This window comes from Gaeumannomyces tritici, assembly GCF_000145635.1.
Source record: "Gaeumannomyces tritici R3-111a-1 unplaced genomic scaffold supercont2.1, whole genome shotgun sequence".
In the NCBI taxonomy this organism is placed as follows: domain Eukaryota; kingdom Fungi; phylum Ascomycota; class Sordariomycetes; order Magnaporthales; family Magnaporthaceae; genus Gaeumannomyces; species Gaeumannomyces tritici.
The window spans coordinates 7,942,664-7,960,244 of NW_008804545.1; the positions used below are offsets into that span (position 1 = coordinate 7,942,664).

Sequence of the window (17,581 nt, forward strand, 5' to 3'; positions counted from 1 at the left end):
GGTTGAAGTTTGTTGGTTCTTCACTCCACTGCTTTGTCAGCATACTGTGTGCATGCGAGCTGGAATCCCCAATTGGAATCCCCGCCGTTCCCAAATCCAAGTCGAGCAGTTCCTCCACTCCATCACATTTGTTCTCCAACCTATCCGACATGAACTCTACACATCCACAGCCAAACCAAAATAACTCCGCAGCGCCCGTCGGCCCGTCGGTGGACAATCCTCCATCGGCGGATTGAAGAGCTGTGCCGGCTGATGGTGAGCAGCCGATATTAGGCTCCGCGCCAGTCCGAAGCTGGCGAGGTGCGGCTCGGGGTTCAGGTGCTTTGCATTCAACAGCAGTCATCCTAACCGGATCCTCCCTGGGAGGTTCTAGATGGAGAGCCCAGATGGAGAGCCCGCGGGCGCTGCTGGTTGGAGGGTGGGCAAGTCTGTGCGGACGCACCGTTGGGTCTAAAAAGCCGGTTCGCCGCCAGTCGAGCACCATGCGAGACCAGACCCAGAACGTGGCCTGGAAACCGGCCGAGGGCGGCAATAAGGCAGGAATCATGACCGTCAGAGGCACAGAGTTGGGATGAAAAGCAGCAGAGCGCCGCGAAAGGGCCGCTGACCCTGTGGTGGCGCGCTTTCTCCGACAGCTTGAGCCCGACGACCTGCGGGTGGGGGCGGTCAAAGCTGAGTCTGGGCGCCTGAGAGTTTGCCTCTGACAGGCCCGAGCTCTGACAGGCCCGAGGGAACTCCCCGAGGGGCCTGAGGATGCTGCCTGCGGCTTTTATGCACATCCCAGGAGCCAGGCCAGAAGGCTGACCAGCCTGAGCATCGCGTCATCCTCGCCCCGCGCCGCCCCGGAACACACCACTGCCTCGGCCGCGGGAAAAAGCAACATAAACCGCCGCGTTTGGTATTGTGCTTGCCTAGGCCCATGCTAGGCCACATGCACATGCGCCGCCGCATATACGTGCAGTATCAGCCCTCTCCACCTCCGCCATGTTCCTGCATCTGTGGCCCAGAAAACTGCAGCCTGCGCCCCTGGCACCATCCATGTCCACGCGTCCTCCACCACTGCTACCACTGTTGGCCCCTGGCCCCTGATGACGCACCTCTTGCTCGTCCTCGCCCTTCATCACTGCTACGACCGCCCCACACCTCCACCTGCCCAGCCCTAGCAGAAGCACCTACATCGCCGTCGTCGACGCCAACGGCCGCGGCCCGGCCTATCCGCCAGACCTGCTCGCCTTCACCACCTGCGCGGCCCAGGACGACGTCGCCACCCTCAACCTGCCATGAACCGCCGAAATGCCGACGACATCGCCCGCTTTGTCAACCGCAGGCTCGAGGCCCCTTGGCCTGGGCGAGACGCCACCGTCCTGCGCATCGTCCGCAAGTCGGGTGGCGTCTTCCTCTGGGCAGAGCTCGTCGTTGGTATCCTCAACGCCGCCATCGCCGAGGGCGCCTCACAGGCGCTGGTCGACAGCACAATCCTCGAGATGCCCGGCGACCTGGACGGCCTGTACGAGTGGCTGCTGTCCACCCTCAACTCACGCGAGAAGGCTGAGGCCCTGGTGCTGTTCCAGTGGGCCATGCTCGCCCCGGAGCCTATGCGACTCAACGACCTGCGCATCGCCATGGCCGTCACCAAGCCGTGGGCCTTGTCCGACCTGTGCCCCCGCAGTGCCCTCTCGTTCGGCCCGTCGGCAACCTTGAGGGAACTGCGCCACCGGAAGGGCATCGACGACGGCCGTGACGACTGTGAGGAGGACCGCCGCAGAGGGGGTGGCCTCGAAGGGTTCGACAGCGCATGGAACTTTTATCGTTACGTGCGCGGTTGCTCGCTGGGCCTCCTGAAGGCCCGTCCAGGGGTTGACGCCGAGGGCAAGTCCCTGCCCGAGCCATTGGGCTTGCAGCGCGTCCACGTCATTCATGAATCCGTGGACTCTTTTTTCCTCTCGGGTCGCGGGTTCGCGGCCCTGGACAAGGGCAGCGTGCTCACCCCATACTCGCTCTCCTTCTCGCCCCTGGACCTACGCGATGCGTCGCACTACGTCCTGCTGCACGCCTGCTTGGCTTATCTTAACCTGGACGACTTTGAGTGTTTGGAAAAGCGGCATCTGGGCCGCAAAGGCCGAGACGACGGCAACCTGTACTTACCGCTGGCACCCATGCCGCACCAGGAGACCAGATACTGGCGCGAGAACGTGCTGGACCAGCGCCGCCTCATCATCTCGAGCTACCCATTCCTGCGCTACGCCGTCGACAATCTGATCTTCCACATGTTGTACCCGCACGATTTCCGCTACTACCTCCCGCAGAGCGACGTGCTGCGTCTCCTTGCCGCCAACGACTGCCGCCTCTGGCGCCGTTGGACAGCACTCCTGGGCGTCTCAATCAGCGACCCGATGGCCGCTCTTGAAATCTGCGCCGCAGGGCCTGCGCGTGAACTGCTGGATCCGGTATATGGTGCGCGCTATAGGCTGGAGAGGGTCTTCAAGCGTGTTAGCAAGATCGCTCTCGAGTTCCCTGAACCGTTGAGTGTTGGAGTGGCACGTCCAGCGGCCGAGGTGAAACCGAGGCTAGTGACAACAAAAGCTGCAGCAAACACCAAACTTCCCGGCGACGCCGACGGGAACGCTGTGGCCGCCGCCGAACCCGCACTTGCCTCTAGTTCCAGAGCTCCTCTACCACGGGGGATACCCGATACTATCCGAACGACGACGATCGAAAAGGCTGCGACGGACATAAACTCGCCAACTGCCCCTGCATTTGCCATGGCATCGGCCGCGGCCGCCGAGCTGAGAAGAAGCAGGAGGCGCAAGAACAAGCTGCAGCCGCCTGTCCTGCCTACGCCCGCGGAGCTCACCCCGATATCGTGGCCGCCACGGACATGGTCAGAAAGCTGGCGTCGAGCAGAGGCCGATAGTTTGGAAAGGGAGCAAGGGGTAGGGATAGCATTGACGGCGCCGACGGCCATCCCAGCGCTGGTGGCACCATTACAAATGGAACAACGGGAGGTGGGCAAGAACAAACCGGGGGAGGAGACGCCGGCTCCGGGACAAAGAAGCGGATGCACAGGCGAGCAAGAAATGGAGGAAGACGAGGTGCTCGTGCCGCCACTGTCTCCGCTCTCGTCGTCGCCGCCCCTGTCGCCGCGGATGGTCTCACTCGTTTCGACTTCGGTGCCCTCGCTCTTCTCCCCCGTCTCCATCTTTTCTCCGGCCCTCCGCAACACCATTTTTAGGGACGAGGACAGGGGGGCAAGGCCGGTCTCGTCATGTTCGGCGCACACGCTGCTGAGCCCACTCTCGGCGCTGGAGGCCTCGTTTGAGACTGGCGCCTTTGCGTCGTCAAAGAGGCCCAAGGAGGACCATGGTGCTTTCTTTTAAGAAGTCGAAGCTGTTGGTTTTGACGGGCGTTTTCGTTATTGGGAGCGTCTTGTGGCTTTGGATACCACTCTCTTGGGGCGCACGGAATGTTCTGCCGTGAAGGCTGAAGCGGGCGTTGGCGGTAACGGGAAGGATTACCAAGCAATGGTCTTTGACGACATTTTTTTTCGCTGGACATATTTTGACGATTTCTTTCATGTACCTCGATTGATGCGAGCCCGGTCTTGGCTGCAATCTGATCAATTCTTCGTGATTCCATGTGGTAGATACTGTTGCCTTGTGGACCTCTTTTGTCTAGATGCATATCACAGCAAATAAAGGCGGAACAAGGGCGATGGGGCTAAGATGTCGTCTCTCAAAGTTCTAGAAATAAGTAGATGAGGGGCAAGGCTGTGCTGGAGAAGATGTTTTGCAGTTATAAATCCACCGTCTCCCTCGGCTAGATGGGTGAGTGCCGATCTGCTGCTCATCAGCATCCAGCAAGAATCTCGTACATAACCACGCAAATCCTCAACTACACCATCAACAAGACTATCAACAATTCGCAGCCTTTCGGCCATGGATCAGAACAGCCACTCACGAAACCAAGCACTCGACAGACCGGGCGCTGTAGACAGCATGACCCGGTCTCGCGCCGCCACCGCCGCCGCCCAGACGCGGGCGTTTCAGCAGGCCGTAGCGACCATAACCATGAAGATGAAGGGCTTGTTGCAGTTCCGGCGGTGCCAGATCTGCGGCACCAAGGGTCACTGGGGAGACGATTGCCCCCATCGCGATGCGGCAAGCCTCCACATTGGCGGCCGGAGCACCGCCGCCACCGCCGCTACCATGGCCACTTCGGCGGGCCCGTCGTCGGCGCGGAACGTGGCGTCATCGGCGCAGCCCTACCGCTCCGCCCCGGACCGCAATCCGCCTCCCGCGTCGTCTCGCCCCTTGGTACCGGGTCGGCCCAGCCACCGCGCCGGCCCAAACGGCGCCGGCCACCAGGGCAATAGGGACCGCGGCTCGCCACCGGCCCGAGGTGGCCACGAGGGCGCCGCCGTCGGCAACAAAGCGACGTCCCCGGCGGTCCCTCGAATCCTCACGGAGGTCAGGGCGGCCGCCACCGTCGACAAGAGAGCGGCGGCGTCCCCGGCGTCCCCTCGAACTCGCAAGTTCTACGAGTCCCTGCGACTCCCCGACTACCGAGATTAGGTCGTGGCGGTCGACCTCTGAGCTGTACCGATGGTGTGTTTGGATATATTTGTCCGAACGTATCGTGGCTTCTTTCACTTGGCGAGCTGGTCTGTCTGCCTCTGTCCTGTGTCGAGATGTTGGCTGGGACAAGCTTGAGGGGTGTGGCGTTCGAGACTTGGGAGCGGCTCGCGGTTTCTTTCTCTTGTGTGCATTTCTTTGTCCGATCTTGTGCTTGTGGCATACCTGGAAGACATATCGCACAGCGCGCTCTTAAAACCTCCTAGATACTTCCTAACAAGCGCAGATGACCGGGACATTCTTTGGTAGGTAGCACATGAATTCATTATGAAAAGTATTGTCGATTACATGAGATATATTTGTGAGAGAAGTACCAAGTTCAAAAAAGGAACAAACCAAACGCCTTCCCCACTCCCCTTAAAATATCCTACTAGACCACACCAGGCCCCGACTTCCTCACTTCTATGCTGTCATAGTCTGGCGGCAGCTCCTCTTCGGGCTCGACCGTCATGCGCGGCGCCGCAGCCACCGCCGACGCCGGCCGCGGACTCGCCCCCGGGCTGGGGCCCCCTCCGATGGCGGGCGACAGCACCAGCGAAGCAGCAGACGGCGATGAGGACAGCAGCGGATCAGGGGCGGCGGCCGCCACGGCGCCGTGTGACCGCAGCAGCTGCACCACATGGGCCCGACCGGCAGCAGCGGCAAAGTCCAGCGGTGAGCACAGCGCCTCGGCGTTGGGGTTGGCGCCGTGCTCGACCAGCAGGCGCACCATGGCGTCCGGGTCGTCGAAGCCGGAACCAGAATTGGAGCCGGCGTCGGGCTGGGCGCCGCGCAGGGCCTGCATCAGCGGCGAGCGGCCGTCGCGGTCGCGCGCGTTGGGGTCGGCGCCGTGGCGCAGCAGCAGGGCGGCAAAGGCGCGGTCGCGCGCGCCCACGGCGTGCAGCAGCAGCGTTTCGCCGCCATCGCCCGTAGTGGTCGAGTCGAGCAGCTGGTTCGGGCTGGCGCCGTGCTCGAGCAGGGCGCGCACGAGGTCCAGGCTGTTGTTGTGCTGCTGCTGCTGCTGCTGCCGCCGCCGCACGAGGAGCTGCAGCATGGTGCGGCCGTAGATGTCGCGCGCGTTGGGGTCGGCGCCGCGCGAGATGAGGAGGCGGAACAGCTCGCGCCGGTCCTTGACCGCGGCGGCCAGGACGAGGGGCTCGCCCGTGCCGTCGCGCGCGTTGGCGTCGGCGCCGTGGTCGAGGAGGAGGCGCACCAGGTCGACGACGCGCTCCGGGTTCTGGTGGGCGGCGGCGACGTGGAGGGCGGTTTGGGTGGTTAGGGGTTCGCGGACGTTGGGGTCGGCGTGGTGCGTCAACAGGGCGGCGGCGAGGTCGAGGTTGGCGGCGGCGAGGGCCTCGATGAGCACAGGGCGGCCCAGCACGTCGCGCGTGTTGGCGTCGCAGCCGCGCTCGAGCAGCATGCGCACCATGGCCGCGTTCCCGCCCTGCACGACGCCCATAAAGTACGGCTCCCCCATGCTGCTGCGCTCGTTGACGTCGGCGCCGCGCGCGTGCAGCAGCGCCACCAGCTCGGCGCTGCCGGCGGCGGCGGCGTGGAAGAGCGGCGGCCTGCCCTTGCTGCCGCCGTCCTTGGCGCGCACGTTGGCGCCGGCCTGCTCGACCAGCCACCGCGCCGTGGCGGCGTGCTGCTCGGCGATGGCGCAGATGAGCGGCGTGCGCTTGTGCTCGTTGCGCCCGTCGACGTTGGCGCCCTGCTCGACGAAGCCCTTGACCTGCTGCAGGTCGCCGCGGGACGCCGACTGGCACAGCGCCGACACGAGCGGCTCGGGCTTGTAGCGGAAGTTGGCCGTCATGGCCTGGAACGACTGCGAGAGCCCGTTGAGGAAGCCAGCCCCGCCGACGCCGCCGCTTTTGGTCTTGGTTAGCTTTACTGTCGGCCCGGCGATGGCGGTGGGCGAGGTGCTAGGCGAGGTGCTGGGCTCGGCTGATGACGACGGCGATAGTGGTGATACCGGAGGCGGGGGTATGTCCTGTGGGTGTGCGTCCTTGGCGACGAGTAACTCCCTCCGCCGCAGCACGACTTGACACGTCTCGGAAAAGCTAGCCAGCAGACGCCGGGCGGGCGCGTCGTTGAGCGCGGCCGTTTGGCGCACGGCGTCGGGCACGTCCAGCAGCTCGCAGAACAGCTCGTAGGCGGCCATGCCGGCCTGCAGCAGCATTTCGTAGTCCTCGAGCACGGCCGGGTCGGGGCTACAGGCGCAGGCGTCCAAGTCGCGCAGGCGACGCAGTTGCTTATCGGCGACGGCCCAGGCCGTCTCGGCCTCGTCGAGGCTGCGCGCTAGGGCGGCCTGCAGCGCGGGGGCGATGACGGCCGCCAGCGGCACGGCGGCGGTCAGGCCGTCGGCGGCGGCGCCAAAGGTACGCATCTCATCGGCCAGCAGGGCCAGATGCGGGTGGTAGGGCCGCGCGTTGGCGTCGTCGTCGCCGGCCCGCAGCGTCTCGTCCATGTCGGCGCAGGTGGCGACTATGCGGGAGGCCACGGCCTCACAGCGGGAGGCGGCGGCGGCGGCCGAGAAGGGCCGGGGGGAGGGCGAGGGCTCCATGGGCGGGTTGTGTCGTCTGGTTTTACTGCTAGACACGGATTTGTTGTGAGATGCGATGCTGATAACAACGGGCCTGGACTGGTTGATATCAGTCGACGTCTGACGAGAGCCCACCCCCCCTTGCAGCCATGCGTCCCCGCCGACGCTTAGCCTTAGGGCTGCGGTGCAGGGGGCCTGCCATTGAGGCCGCCAGCACCGCCCTTGCAAGCTGCATAATTACGCGTCGCATTCACACAGCAGTTGCGATTGCGTCCATTGTTGTCTTGGCCAGGCTATTCTTTGTGTGATAACCCCTCAAAGAACTCAAAGAACCCAAAGAACTCAAAGAGCTCTTTGCGCGATCGAGATTGATCATCTTTATAAGGCCAATTTGGCTACCAATTCCAACATGTTCCAAAACTATAAATTCTCGTCTCCCCCTTACCTCTGTCCAGGCATACTCAACTTTGACAAACACTCCTCCCGAGCAAACCCGGTTTACAACATACAACAACGCTACATACATCTACACGCAACTGTCCAAAATGGTCAGCTACGAAGCCATGTTCAAAGCCCTTGGGGAAGCCCTTGTGTGGGTAACAACGGTCGCGGTTCTTCTACTTCTAACCGGTCTTGCGTCGCCACATCAAACACACCTCTTTACACCATCAAGCCCCTCGGACACACCCGCTTGGAGCTGGCTACTAATCACCATTGTAATTCTCTACTTCGTGTCGGTCTGGCAGGCCGCATCCGCCGCTTGTGACTCTGCCAGTCCCGGCGGCGGAAGGTTCAGCCACGCACTCAAAACCAGCCTAGCCATCGTCATCTGCGTTCTCCTCACCTGGGGCCCGTTCGCGGACTTGGTCGAGACGTTCCTGATGCGGGCGAGTGCCTTTCTCGCCGTGGCCTTTCGCAGGGTGCCCGCCTGGAAGGGGCTGAGCGCCGACGGTGTTTACAACGCCTATCACGCCACGTGCCGGTTGAACCAGCACCCGGATGCGACCTGCGCAGCTCGCTACTTGCTGCACTACACCAAGGCGTTCCCCCGGAACACGCTGTGGGCAGGCAGTGTTAGGGAAAGCCACGATACTTATTTTTTAAACTTCCTCCGGTCGCATCCATACTGCGCCATGTTGTGGATAGCTTGCTGGGAGCTTCTGTTCCTTTGCGCAAAGCATATTGCTTTTCCGTAGCTCTATGCTACGTGGGCGGTAAACATTTTCACGCTTTCCCATATCGTTTAATAACAAAATTTGGCATTATATCTAGTTACTTTTGCCTTCCTTCCCTTGAACATAATCGTGAATCATGTATGTTGGCCGGGCCAAGCAAGGGCCTGATGGGGCGCCATCGCCTCGTCTAGTAAAGAGGCTTGGAGCCCTCGATCCTCGACCGGCGCCTCTTGCTCGCGCACTTGGAGTTGTTCTTGAGCGCATCGATGATGCCGTCATAGGCCGGGTGCTTGCTAAAGTCGTCGAACCAGAGCGTGGCGGCGCCCTCGCCGTCAAAGACGTAGGGCACCCAGCTGAAGGGGTCGTAAAAGTCCCAGAGCGTGACGCCGACGCAGCCCTTGACCTGCGCGCAGGCACCGACAGACTGTGTGGAAAGGGATGCCTTGGGTTAGTCCTGTTGAGGTCGGGGGGATAATAAGATATATCTGATGAATGCAGCTAAAAAAAAAATAAAAACTCACGTTGGCGTAAACCTGCTTCTGCAGCGCCAGGTTGGTGGCGTCGGCGGGCAGCTGCAGGCGCACGTCCAGCTCCGTCAGGGCCACCTCGACGCCCAGGTCGGCAAACGACTGGTACGCCGCGATCTGCTGGTCCAGGCTCGGGGCGCGGTGGGCGACCAGGTGGGCCTGGGCGCCGACGCCGTCGATGCGGATGCCCTCGTCCTGCAGCATCTTGACGAGCCTGCCCGCGGCGGCCACCTTGAGGCCGGGCGACTCGAGGTTGTAGTCGTTGTAGAAGAGCTTGGCGTGCGGGTCGGCCTTTGCGGCCTCGCGGAAGGCGAGCTTGATGTACTCCTCGCCCAGCACGTTGTAGAAGACGCTCTTGCGCCAGGTGCCGTCGTCCTCGAGCGCCTCGTTAACCACGTCCCAGTGCAGGCACCGGCCCTTCCAGTGGCCCGCCACGTTGTGGATGTGGCGCACGATGGCCTCGCGCATCGTCTCGGGCGTCCACTGCTTGGTCCCGACCCAGGGCGCCAGCTGCTGGTGCCACACGAGCGCATGGCAGCGCAGCATCTGCCCGTTGCGCGCCGCGATGGACGACACCACCTCGCCCTCGGTGTAGTTGAACACGCCCTCCTCGGGCTCGCTGAAGAGCCACTTTTGCCCGTTGGTCGCCGTCGTCTGCCCGAACTCGCGCACGTCGTTGAGGATGGCGTCGTACTTGGGGTACGCCGCCTCGAGCCCCGCGCGCTCGCGCTGCCCGGGCGTGTCCGTGGCCGACCCAAAGTACTGGAGCCCCGCCCGGCGCGCGTACTGGTGCAGCTGCGCCGACGCCAGCGAGGACGCCGCGATGAGCGGGAGGGCCGCGTTGGAGAGGTGCATGGTAGGCAGATAGCGCTGGGGAGGAGGGGGAGGGGGAGGGGGATGGCGAATGGGGTCACGTCGTCTCGTAGCAGCGGGCTTGAACTGAGGTCTTATAAGACGGTGGAAACGCGGGGAAGAGAGGAGGAGGAGGGACAGGGAGCACAAGGCCAGCCCACCCCCACCGCATCTTCTCCATTTCTCCCAACCGAGCCCTGGGGTCGGCCTCCAACCCCAAGCGTGCCGCGCCCGGGACGACGGGCCTAGTACTGCTGTGGAATCCTCTAGGTGAGGAGAGCTGGGCCTCGGCGGCGGGCGGGGATGCCTGTTTTGGCGGCGGTGGCGTCCTTGAGCCGTCCTCCAGGGTGCCTGACTGGCCGGAAAAATACGACAGAGGCCACCGCGCGTGGGCTCACTGTCGACAACGCCAACGACGCCAACTTGCAGGTTCCTGGAGACGGTTGTATCTGCAAGTCTTGGCTGCCCAATTGCCCAATCAGCGGCGGGGCGGGTAAAGGACCCCTGGCCAGCTGCCCTCCGCCCCCGCCTCTCAACCATGTGTTTCCCCAACTCTGTGGAGGTTGCCAGGCTTGGTGTGTTGGGGAACCCCTGAGCCGAGCCGAGCGAATCGAAAAGACCCCGGGCCTCTTTGTTCTGCCGGCTTGGGCCGATGTGTTTGCACTGACCAAAGGATTTAACCGTCAGGGCTACCTAGAGGCAATTTCATGGCCTGTCAGGCTCGGTTAGACATAAAAACGGCCATCTCGACGAGGACTGGGCACCCACGTGGCAGCGACATTATCCGGCGGCTGAAGTTCAGACTGGTGAGTTTATGACCGATAGCTACCTGTCCCTCAGTCCTTTAAAAATATCGTGCTCGGAAAAATGAGGCACCGTTTTTGAAGCCAAGACATGGTGAGGACAGATTTGCGTCTGGCACAGTTCCGGATTTGTGTCATGGTTTTGTGGTGATAGGAGCCCCTTCGAAGGTAGACAAAGCTAGAGAAGAGGAAATAAATGGCAATTCACCAGGGTACACGATGGTTCCGCGCCTTCTTGCCACTGCGACGCCCCTGGCTGTTCTGTCCTGGCTTGCCACCTCCAGGGTCCAAGCCGCCGCAACCGCAGCAACCTCAGCACCGAAATGCTCATGGGTGGCACATGAACTATCGACGACGAGGGACACATGCCGGCTTCCAATCGACAGCCGGGCCACTGCGCCCGAGCACTGGATGCCATGGTCATATCCCCCTCATTGCTTCGAGCCCGCGCGCAAAGAGGGCGATACCACAGCCTATTGCCTCTTCACAGACACAGCATTTCGGGGTAGCGGCATCAGCGTCGTGACGACGCCGGAGCTTGCTGCCAGCCTTACGGGAGGCATCCTGGACGACGGCGCCGTCCCCGCGTCACAGCGCGACCACCCGTCTAGTCCCATGTCCCCGGGGAGACACGGTGGAGACGAGCTCGCTTATGAGATCCGAGATCTGCCGGGCAGAGGTAAGGGGGTGGTGGCCACGAGAAGGATAGGCGCCTGGGAGGTCATCATGGTCCAGTTCCCGGCCATGGTGATGCAGATGGACCTCTGGGAGGCCGTGACGTCGCCGAAGCAGTCTCGCCGGCTGCTGAACAAGGCGGTCAGGCAGCTCCCGCCAGATACGCAGGAGCGTATCAAAGGCCTCGCCCGCAGCGGCCGGGTTCAGGATCCGCTGGAGGACGTTTTGAGGACCAACGTGTTTGGGCTGGACCTGAACGGTGTGCTGCACATGGGACTTTTTGTGGGTGCCTCGGTAAGTGCCAAGTGCGTGGGGGCCCAGTCGTTGATCAATGACGATGCTAATCCACAAGCTGTTGTGCCTTGGTCTGAGCAGAGAATCAACCACAACTGCAGACCCAAGTGAGTTCACAATGAGGTGCCTATGACGGCGCAAACAAGGCTGATTCTGGTCTCACGGCAAGTATCTTCTGGCGCCACAACGCCAAGACCATGGCGATGGAGGTGGTGGCTGTCAGGGACATCGACGTTGGGGAAGAAATTACGTACAGCTGTGAGTCGGCTTGTCTCAAATCCTGGTTGTCATCCCAGAGACCCGCCGGACCCCTGCGCTGACAGAAGAAAATGGCGTCAACAGATGTGACCCTGGGCAAGCCGCAAAAGATGCGCCAGGAAGAGCTTTCGGAATGGGGCTTCGAATGCGCCTGCGCGCTCTGCAGGGCAGCTCCGGACGAGAGACAAAGGTCCGACGACCGGCGCGCCAGGCTGGCCGAGATCGGCGAAAGCCTGACCCAGGCCGAGGCGCTTGTGACCGGCGCCGGCGACGACAGCAGCCGGCTGTCGCAGCTGGTGGCCGAGGTGACGGCGCTCATCGATGCCGAGCAGCTGTGGCCGCAGCTGGTCGTGTACCACCCGCTGGTCGCGCGCGCGTTCCTCCGGGCCGGTGACGTGACACAGGCCAGACGCCACACGGCGCTGGCCGAGGAGGCGTGGCTCAGGTTCCAGGGCGCGGACCACGACTACGTCGAGGGCCTGCGGGAGCTGTGGCGGGAGGTGCGGGAGGCTGCGTGCGCCAGGGGGGAGGAGGCGGTTGGCTGCTGACGGCCCAGGGCTAGGGCCAGGGAATCTGCCAATGCTTCAAACTACATGAAGCACGGCCGCTAACGACATGGAATGGAATTCGGTGCCGCTGGGCCGGCCTTCAATGCGATGCTGTGCTGACCGTGGTGCCACCCTAGACCTATCAGCCGTCAGATCCAGGAACCGTGGTGGAGCTGTCGTCGGAGCTGCTTGGCGGACTCGCTTGCAGGGCCGTTGAGAGGCTCTAACTGCGTCTGTATTTGTACTTTTGCTGGTGGCCTCGGGAATAGCAAAGTCCACAACCAACCTGCTGCTACAGCCACAGCACCTCCTGCCGGCTGGTCTTGCAGCAGGATTCGACATGGGTTAATTTTGTCGTGTTTGGCCCTTTGTGGCAGCCCCCTACCCTGCCTTATCTCGCCCAGAGCCGTGAGCAGAAGTACTAGGCACTCTCCCGCCCTCCATTCCTCTCATTCTGCTTGTGCGTAAGATCAAGGGGGGAAAAAACTATCAAAGGGACCAGCATGCGGCGGCGCTCTTCCTCGGTCCCCGTCCGACCTTTGTTTCCGTATCCGCGGGGCGATGAAGGCGGCCCTTTCCAGCCTGCCACCCACGCCAAGATCATATGGCCGGCCATGATGATCTCACCAAGCAAAAGAGTCACCCGCGGCGCCGGGCTTGTCGTCGTCCTGCTCGCCTTCCTCTGGATAGGCTTCTTCAACTGGCACGTAGTTGCCGACAAGCTGCCGTACGGGAGGGTAAAAATGCAGGAGGTGCCCGACCCTTCCAAGCTGGACAAGGTGCTGGTGCTGGGCAAGATGCCCAACGAGGACGTGTCGTGGACCCACAACCTCAAGCAGTAAGTTCTTATGTCCACGGCCTGACTTTAACCTCACCTTGATCCGTGGTGCCCGCCGCCCCCTTCGCTCACACACGAGGTCGGTAGATGGACGCCGTTCGTGTACACCATGGGCAAGAGGCCCGAGCGCGGGTACATCCTGCGCCCGCCATCGCTGCAGGGCCGCGAGGCGGTCGTGTACCTGAGCTTCATCATCGACTATTACGACGCGCTGCCAAACATGACGGCCTTTGTGCATGCCGGCCGCGAGCAGTGGCACAACTCGGAGCTCGGCCCGTGGACGGGCACCATACTCGAGAACCTGCGCGCCGACACGGTCCGGCGGCGCGGCTACGTCAACCTCCGCTGCGAGCACGACCCGGGCTGCCCGGACGACGTGCACCCCAAGCACCCGACCCAGAGCGACATCGACGGCGACGACATCCGCGCCCACTTTGCCGACGTCTACATGGAGCTCTTCAACGTCTCGAGGGCCGACATTCCCGAGCACCTGGGCCACCAGTGTTGCGCCCAGTTCGTCGTCACGCGCGACCGCATCCGCGAGCGGTCCCGCGAGGACTACGTGCGCATGCGCCGCTGGGCCATGACGCAGACCGTAACCACCAGCTTCAACGCCGGCTGGGTGTTTGAGAAGACATGGCACGTCATCTTTGGCATGCCGCCCCAGTACTGCCCCGCCCCCGACGTGTGCAAGTGCGAGCTTTTTGGCTGGTGCGGGGTCCCCAAGGGGGGCATCAAGAGCCTGCCGTCGGACCACAAGGGGATCAAGGGGAAGCAGAAGCTATAGATGGGGAGATAGATATTTGGCTATAGTTAATTAATGACAATAGACATGTGCTGGGAGACCTGAGTGAGCGGTAGGCGCAGTTGGCCATCTGCATGGTAATATGCCGCACTTATTAGCCACGAGCGCTGCCTACCATGATTGGGCACTTGGATATCGGGGACGCGTGGCGATATCAGCCGGCCACCACCGTATCAACCGGCAGATGGGTTGCAGGATATGACGACAGGCATGTCCATGAACGATATAATCTCATCTTTGTTCTTTCTTGCGGCCGCCGTCTCTAGCTGTCTTGTGCTGCTCAGCCGGCCACCACCGCCTCCCTCAACCACCATGCTCCCACAAAACCTCCACAGCCTGGCCCTGGCCGCCACCTTGGCCGCCGCCCAGTTCCAGTTCTACCCTGGCCTCAACCACCTCCGCTTCGGCTGCTCGCAGATCACCATTGAGCGGCTCGACCCGCTCGTCGACCCGGGCGCCGTGCCGAGCCCGCACACGCACCAGGTGGTTGGCGGCAACGCCTTCAACGCCACCATGCCGCACGCTGACATATCCCAGCTCGCCACCTGCACCACCTGCGGACCGGCCGACGACCTGTCCAACTACTGGACCGCCAACGTCTACTTTCGCGCCCGCAACGGCAGCTACCGCCGCGTGCCGCAGGTGCCCAACCGCTTCTTGTTTGGCGATCGCTTCACCACCATGACGGCTGGGGGTATGACCGTTTATTACATCGCGCCGCGCAAGAACACCGTGACGGCCTTTAAACCGGGCTTCCGTATGTTTGTCGGCGACGTGATGCGGAGGCTACCGCTGTACAAAATGCAGAGCTGCTTTCGCTGCTACTCGGGTCCGGACTTTGGCGGCGACGACCGCGCCCCGTGCAGCGATCCCAAGGTCGATACCGAGGGCTTCCCGCCCCGCCCGTGTCCCGGCGGCATCCGCTCCAACATCCTGTACCCGACCTGTTGGGATGGCAAGAACCTCGACAGCCCCAACCACAAGGACCACGTCGCGTACCCCAAGACCGGCCCGTCCGACTTTCTAACCACGGCCGACTGCCCCGCGAGCCACCCGGTCAAGATCCCGCAGCTGATGCTGGAGGTGCGTGGCTGGATACTGACCCATGCGAAAAAGGACCCGTCAGCCACTAACAATCGCAGATCGTCTGGGACACCACCGGCTTCAACGACAGGTCCCTGTGGCCTGCCGACGGGTCGCAGCCGCTCACGCTGAGCACGGGCGACACGACGGGCTACGGCCAGCACGGCGACTACGTCTTTGGCTGGCGCGATGACGCCCTGCAGCGCGCCATGGACGACGACGGCTGCTTCAGTGCAGAGTGTGGCCGGCAAAAGTCCCAGGACGTCGCCGCCGCCAACCGCTGTGTTATCCCCAAGACGGTTACCGAGGATGTCGATGGATGTAAGTGCTGGGTGCTGCTTGCGAAGCTATTCTCAAGGTCTGCCGACTAACGCTCTGCCATTTTATCAGGGATCGATACGCTGCCAGGCATAAACATGGCGTAACGGGATGGTGAGGGTTGCAGAAGGGATTTAATGGGAAACTTTTTTATTATTAAATACTATCACGCATACTCAGCCGGTAATTATGGTTCAACCCATTTGTATCCTTGAACATAACCGTCCGCGTCGCCGTGTTTCGTGGTGGTGTCGGCTCAGGGGCAATCCAGAAGCAACCCGCCTCATAGCCTTGCCCCAACCTCTGGGCAACATCCGCATCAGGTCAGATGGCCGAGTTGGTTATGGCGTAGGATTAAGGTTTTCTAACAGTCTTCCTATGGAGCAATCCGCGTGGGTTCGAGTCCCACTCTGATCATTTGATTTTTGCGTCATTTGCACGATGCATAGGCCTTTTCTCTTCTTTTTTTCTTTTTTCATCTTTATCGAATTATATCCTCTAGCATTCCACAACTTTGTTTACCAATAGCCTTATCGCGCAACCGAAAATCATTTAATACCCGCTTCAATCTCTCGGGATGGAGTTAGCGAGTTGAAATCAAAATGGAGTAGCACGGCACGAGTCAGAAGCCAAGCCCGAAATCGGGTGGCGCCCCAGCATCCCTGCTCACATCTCGAATGCGATGCGCGACAAAAGGCGTATGCAGAAAGTCGGTATTTCCCATCGTCAAGGTCGTTACTTTATAGCGTACAAACACACGTTACAACGTACACAGCCCCCAGCCCCCAGCCCTCTAGTCCATTTTCCTCCACCACAGCGTCCCCTCGTTGCCGCCGTCCCGCTTGGACCCGATCTTGAGCAGGCGGCCGCCCTCAAACAGCGTGTAGTTGCGCGTTTGCAAGTTGCCGACCCACGCCGGCACGTGCGCCACCGTCAGCGGCCCGTGGAAGATCTGGCCCGACTCGTTGGTGGCCGGGATGGCGTCGCTGACCGTCACGGGCCCCGCGTACGCGACCAGGTGCCGCGCCACGTTGGCCCAGTCGCCGTCGCTCTGGCCCGCCTGCGGCGGGAACGTGAGCCCCGACGGCCGGTCCTCCGGGTCCGTCGACGTGATGGTGGCCGTCACGAACCCCGACTTGGTGTACACGAGGATCCCCGACGGGTTGCTGCCGTACGCCTCGTCCGGGACGGGAACGCCGTCTTGCGTGCTGTCGTCCGAAGGGGGGTTTGGTGTCGTGTTAGTCTTGCTTGTGCGTCTTGCAGAAGTCGCACCACAATGGGGAAGAAACGTACGTGCTCGAGTTCAGCAGCATGTAGGTGCCCGCCAGCACGTTCATGATGTTGTCGACCCTCATCTTGTCGGTAGGTGCGGGAGGAGGAGGATCGGTGGGGGGACTGCGGTTGACTGTCGAGAATCCGGGCCTTGGGCTGTTCAAACGGCGCACGCAGGGAGCAAGAGACACACACTGGCGTTGGGTCTCCCTCGGGCAAGCCTGGCCTCTCGAACGTGCGAGGTCGGCCGATATTTATGCATGACCGGAAAGGGGTTGTAACCTTGTCGCCCTCGCAGCGGCAACGGCCATTTCACGCCATCCGAACTCGCCGGGACCCCAAGTCAGCGTAGCAGCCGCCCAGGCCGGCCCCTTTCTTGTGTCCTGCCCCTTTGGGTCGCATAGCGGATAGCACTTTATTGCCAACCTTGCGAACAGTGGAAAACAAAGTTGTTTCCCCACAACTTCGCCACGGGCGGCTGGCCGGATGGGGTTCTTCTTGATAAATCGAGGGGTAGCCTTGGCCGACAGGGAGCTGTGCTTGGAATGCGGGGCTCGGTGAGCAAAACTTGTCCAAGCCCCAAAACCACGGGCAGACCGACATCCACCCCTTGCAATGCCGAGATGGAAACCTGCGCAAAGCTCGTTGCGTGCTTTTATCAACACTCCCAGGTTGCTTTCCGCCAATGCTGTTTGTCACGTTTACCGAGGGGGGCATGGAAACGAACCCGCCGAATCGGTTACATTGCGGCGTTATCGGCTTGCGTTGCGGCCCGCTCGGCCCAAGGCCTTGGTTTGATCCCACCTCCTGCACCTTGATCCAGATCCACGGGCCGGCGTGTCCAATATTGCTGTATCGTATAACGCCAGCCAAGCCCTGTTGGTGTTTACGGCCTGTCATCCACTACGGCAACAATGTTGTTTGCTGGCTCTTCCCAAAGCGTCGTGGTATAAATATAGTGCGCCCCAACCGTGTATATAT

At 61.9% G+C, this 17,581-nt stretch overlaps 9 protein-coding genes and 1 non-coding gene across 10 annotated transcripts; 7 read left to right on the forward strand and 3 right to left on the reverse strand.

The window, feature by feature from the left end:
* Nucleotides 1–125: 125 nt before the first annotated feature.
* Nucleotides 126–3,792, forward strand: GGTG_02548 (hypothetical protein). The gene has a single exon (XM_009220320.1). It carries the CDS (start codon nucleotides 1,281–1,283, stop codon nucleotides 3,375–3,377), a length of 2,097 nt encoding a protein of 698 aa, XP_009218584.1. The 5' UTR covers nucleotides 126–1,280; the 3' UTR covers nucleotides 3,378–3,792.
* Nucleotides 3,793–3,800: 8 nt separating this feature from the next.
* Nucleotides 3,801–4,613, forward strand: GGTG_02549 (hypothetical protein). The gene has a single exon (XM_009220321.1). It carries the CDS (start codon nucleotides 3,936–3,938, stop codon nucleotides 4,569–4,571), a length of 636 nt encoding a protein of 211 aa, XP_009218585.1. The 5' UTR covers nucleotides 3,801–3,935; the 3' UTR covers nucleotides 4,572–4,613.
* A 296-nt stretch (nucleotides 4,614–4,909) lies between these two features.
* On the reverse strand, nucleotides 4,910–7,265 carry GGTG_02550 (hypothetical protein). The gene has a single exon (XM_009220322.1). The coding sequence runs from the start codon at nucleotides 7,171–7,173 to the stop codon at nucleotides 5,002–5,004; it is 2,172 nt and encodes a 723-aa protein (XP_009218586.1). The 5' UTR covers nucleotides 7,174–7,265; the 3' UTR covers nucleotides 4,910–5,001.
* A 432-nt stretch (nucleotides 7,266–7,697) lies between these two features.
* GGTG_02551 (hypothetical protein) lies at nucleotides 7,698–8,413 on the forward strand (the record flags this gene model as incomplete). Its single annotated transcript, XM_009220323.1, has 1 exon — nucleotides 7,698–8,413. One exon carries the CDS (start codon nucleotides 7,698–7,700, stop codon nucleotides 8,346–8,348), a length of 651 nt encoding a protein of 216 aa, XP_009218587.1. The 3' UTR covers nucleotides 8,349–8,413.
* On the reverse strand, nucleotides 8,394–9,889 carry GGTG_02552 (glycosyl hydrolase family 10). Its single transcript, XM_009220324.1, has 2 exons — nucleotides 8,849–9,889; nucleotides 8,394–8,751 (listed from the first exon to the last, which is right to left on the reverse strand). Exons 1-2 carry the CDS (start codon nucleotides 9,707–9,709, stop codon nucleotides 8,515–8,517), a joined length of 1,098 nt encoding a protein of 365 aa, XP_009218588.1. The 5' UTR covers nucleotides 9,710–9,889; the 3' UTR covers nucleotides 8,394–8,514.
* Nucleotides 9,890–10,588: 699 nt separating this feature from the next.
* Nucleotides 10,589–12,465, forward strand: GGTG_02553 (hypothetical protein). Its single transcript, XM_009220325.1, has 4 exons — nucleotides 10,589–11,478; nucleotides 11,560–11,585; nucleotides 11,648–11,736; nucleotides 11,821–12,465. Exons 1-4 carry the CDS (start codon nucleotides 10,729–10,731, stop codon nucleotides 12,282–12,284), a joined length of 1,329 nt encoding a protein of 442 aa, XP_009218589.1. The 5' UTR covers nucleotides 10,589–10,728; the 3' UTR covers nucleotides 12,285–12,465.
* Nucleotides 12,466–12,696: 231 nt separating this feature from the next.
* On the forward strand, nucleotides 12,697–14,002 carry GGTG_02554 (hypothetical protein). The gene is made up of 2 exons (XM_009220326.1): nucleotides 12,697–13,122; nucleotides 13,210–14,002. Exons 1-2 carry the CDS (start codon nucleotides 12,788–12,790, stop codon nucleotides 13,907–13,909), a joined length of 1,035 nt encoding a protein of 344 aa, XP_009218590.1. The 5' UTR covers nucleotides 12,697–12,787; the 3' UTR covers nucleotides 13,910–14,002.
* On the forward strand, nucleotides 13,976–15,530 carry GGTG_02555 (hypothetical protein). Its single transcript, XM_009220327.1, has 3 exons — nucleotides 13,976–15,010; nucleotides 15,070–15,331; nucleotides 15,401–15,530. Exons 1-3 carry the CDS (start codon nucleotides 14,126–14,128, stop codon nucleotides 15,433–15,435), a joined length of 1,182 nt encoding a protein of 393 aa, XP_009218591.1. The 5' UTR covers nucleotides 13,976–14,125; the 3' UTR covers nucleotides 15,436–15,530.
* Nucleotides 15,531–15,650: 120 nt separating this feature from the next.
* GGTG_20042 lies at nucleotides 15,651–15,745 on the forward strand. The gene has a single exon. It is a non-coding gene; the product is annotated as a tRNA-Leu (tRNA).
* Nucleotides 15,746–16,121: 376 nt separating this feature from the next.
* On the reverse strand, nucleotides 16,122–16,683 carry GGTG_02556 (hypothetical protein; the record flags this gene model as incomplete). The annotated part of the gene is made up of 2 exons (XM_009220328.1): nucleotides 16,122–16,536; nucleotides 16,622–16,683. The coding sequence occupies 2 exons, from the start codon at nucleotides 16,681–16,683 to the stop codon at nucleotides 16,122–16,124; spliced, it is 477 nt and encodes a 158-aa protein (XP_009218592.1).
* Nucleotides 16,684–17,581: the final 898 nt, after the last annotated feature.

What these genes read in the sequence shown, in the direction of transcription:
- GGTG_02548 (XM_009220320.1), top strand. Translation starts at nt 1,281, where the DNA reads ATGAACCGCCGAAATGCCGACGACATCGCCCGCTTTGTCAACCGCAGG.
- GGTG_02549 (XM_009220321.1), top strand. Translation starts at nt 3,936, where the DNA reads ATGGATCAGAACAGCCACTCACGAAACCAAGCACTCGACAGACCGGGC.
- GGTG_02550 (XM_009220322.1), bottom strand. Translation starts at nt 7,173, where the DNA reads ATGGAGCCCTCGCCCTCCCCCCGGCCCTTCTCGGCCGCCGCCGCCGCC.
- GGTG_02552 (XM_009220324.1), bottom strand. Translation starts at nt 9,709, where the DNA reads ATGCACCTCTCCAACGCGGCCCTCCCGCTCATCGCGGCGTCCTCGCTG. An exon ending in AGAAGCAGGTTTACGCCAAC is followed by an intron (nt 8,752 to 8,848) that starts GTGAGTTTTTAT and finishes CTTTCCACACAG; the next exon opens with TCTGTCGGTGCCTGCGCGCA.
- GGTG_02553 (XM_009220325.1), top strand. Translation starts at nt 10,729, where the DNA reads ATGGTTCCGCGCCTTCTTGCCACTGCGACGCCCCTGGCTGTTCTGTCC. An exon ending in AACCACAACTGCAGACCCAA is followed by an intron (nt 11,586 to 11,647) that starts GTGAGTTCACAA and finishes TCTCACGGCAAG; the next exon opens with TATCTTCTGGCGCCACAACG. An exon ending in GGAAGAAATTACGTACAGCT is followed by an intron (nt 11,737 to 11,820) that starts GTGAGTCGGCTT and finishes TGGCGTCAACAG; the next exon opens with ATGTGACCCTGGGCAAGCCG.
- GGTG_02554 (XM_009220326.1), top strand. Translation starts at nt 12,788, where the DNA reads ATGCGGCGGCGCTCTTCCTCGGTCCCCGTCCGACCTTTGTTTCCGTAT. An exon ending in TGGACCCACAACCTCAAGCA is followed by an intron (nt 13,123 to 13,209) that starts GTAAGTTCTTAT and finishes CGAGGTCGGTAG; the next exon opens with ATGGACGCCGTTCGTGTACA.
- GGTG_02555 (XM_009220327.1), top strand. Translation starts at nt 14,126, where the DNA reads ATGACGACAGGCATGTCCATGAACGATATAATCTCATCTTTGTTCTTT. An exon ending in TCCCGCAGCTGATGCTGGAG is followed by an intron (nt 15,011 to 15,069) that starts GTGCGTGGCTGG and finishes TAACAATCGCAG; the next exon opens with ATCGTCTGGGACACCACCGG. An exon ending in TACCGAGGATGTCGATGGAT is followed by an intron (nt 15,332 to 15,400) that starts GTAAGTGCTGGG and finishes CCATTTTATCAG; the next exon opens with GGATCGATACGCTGCCAGGC.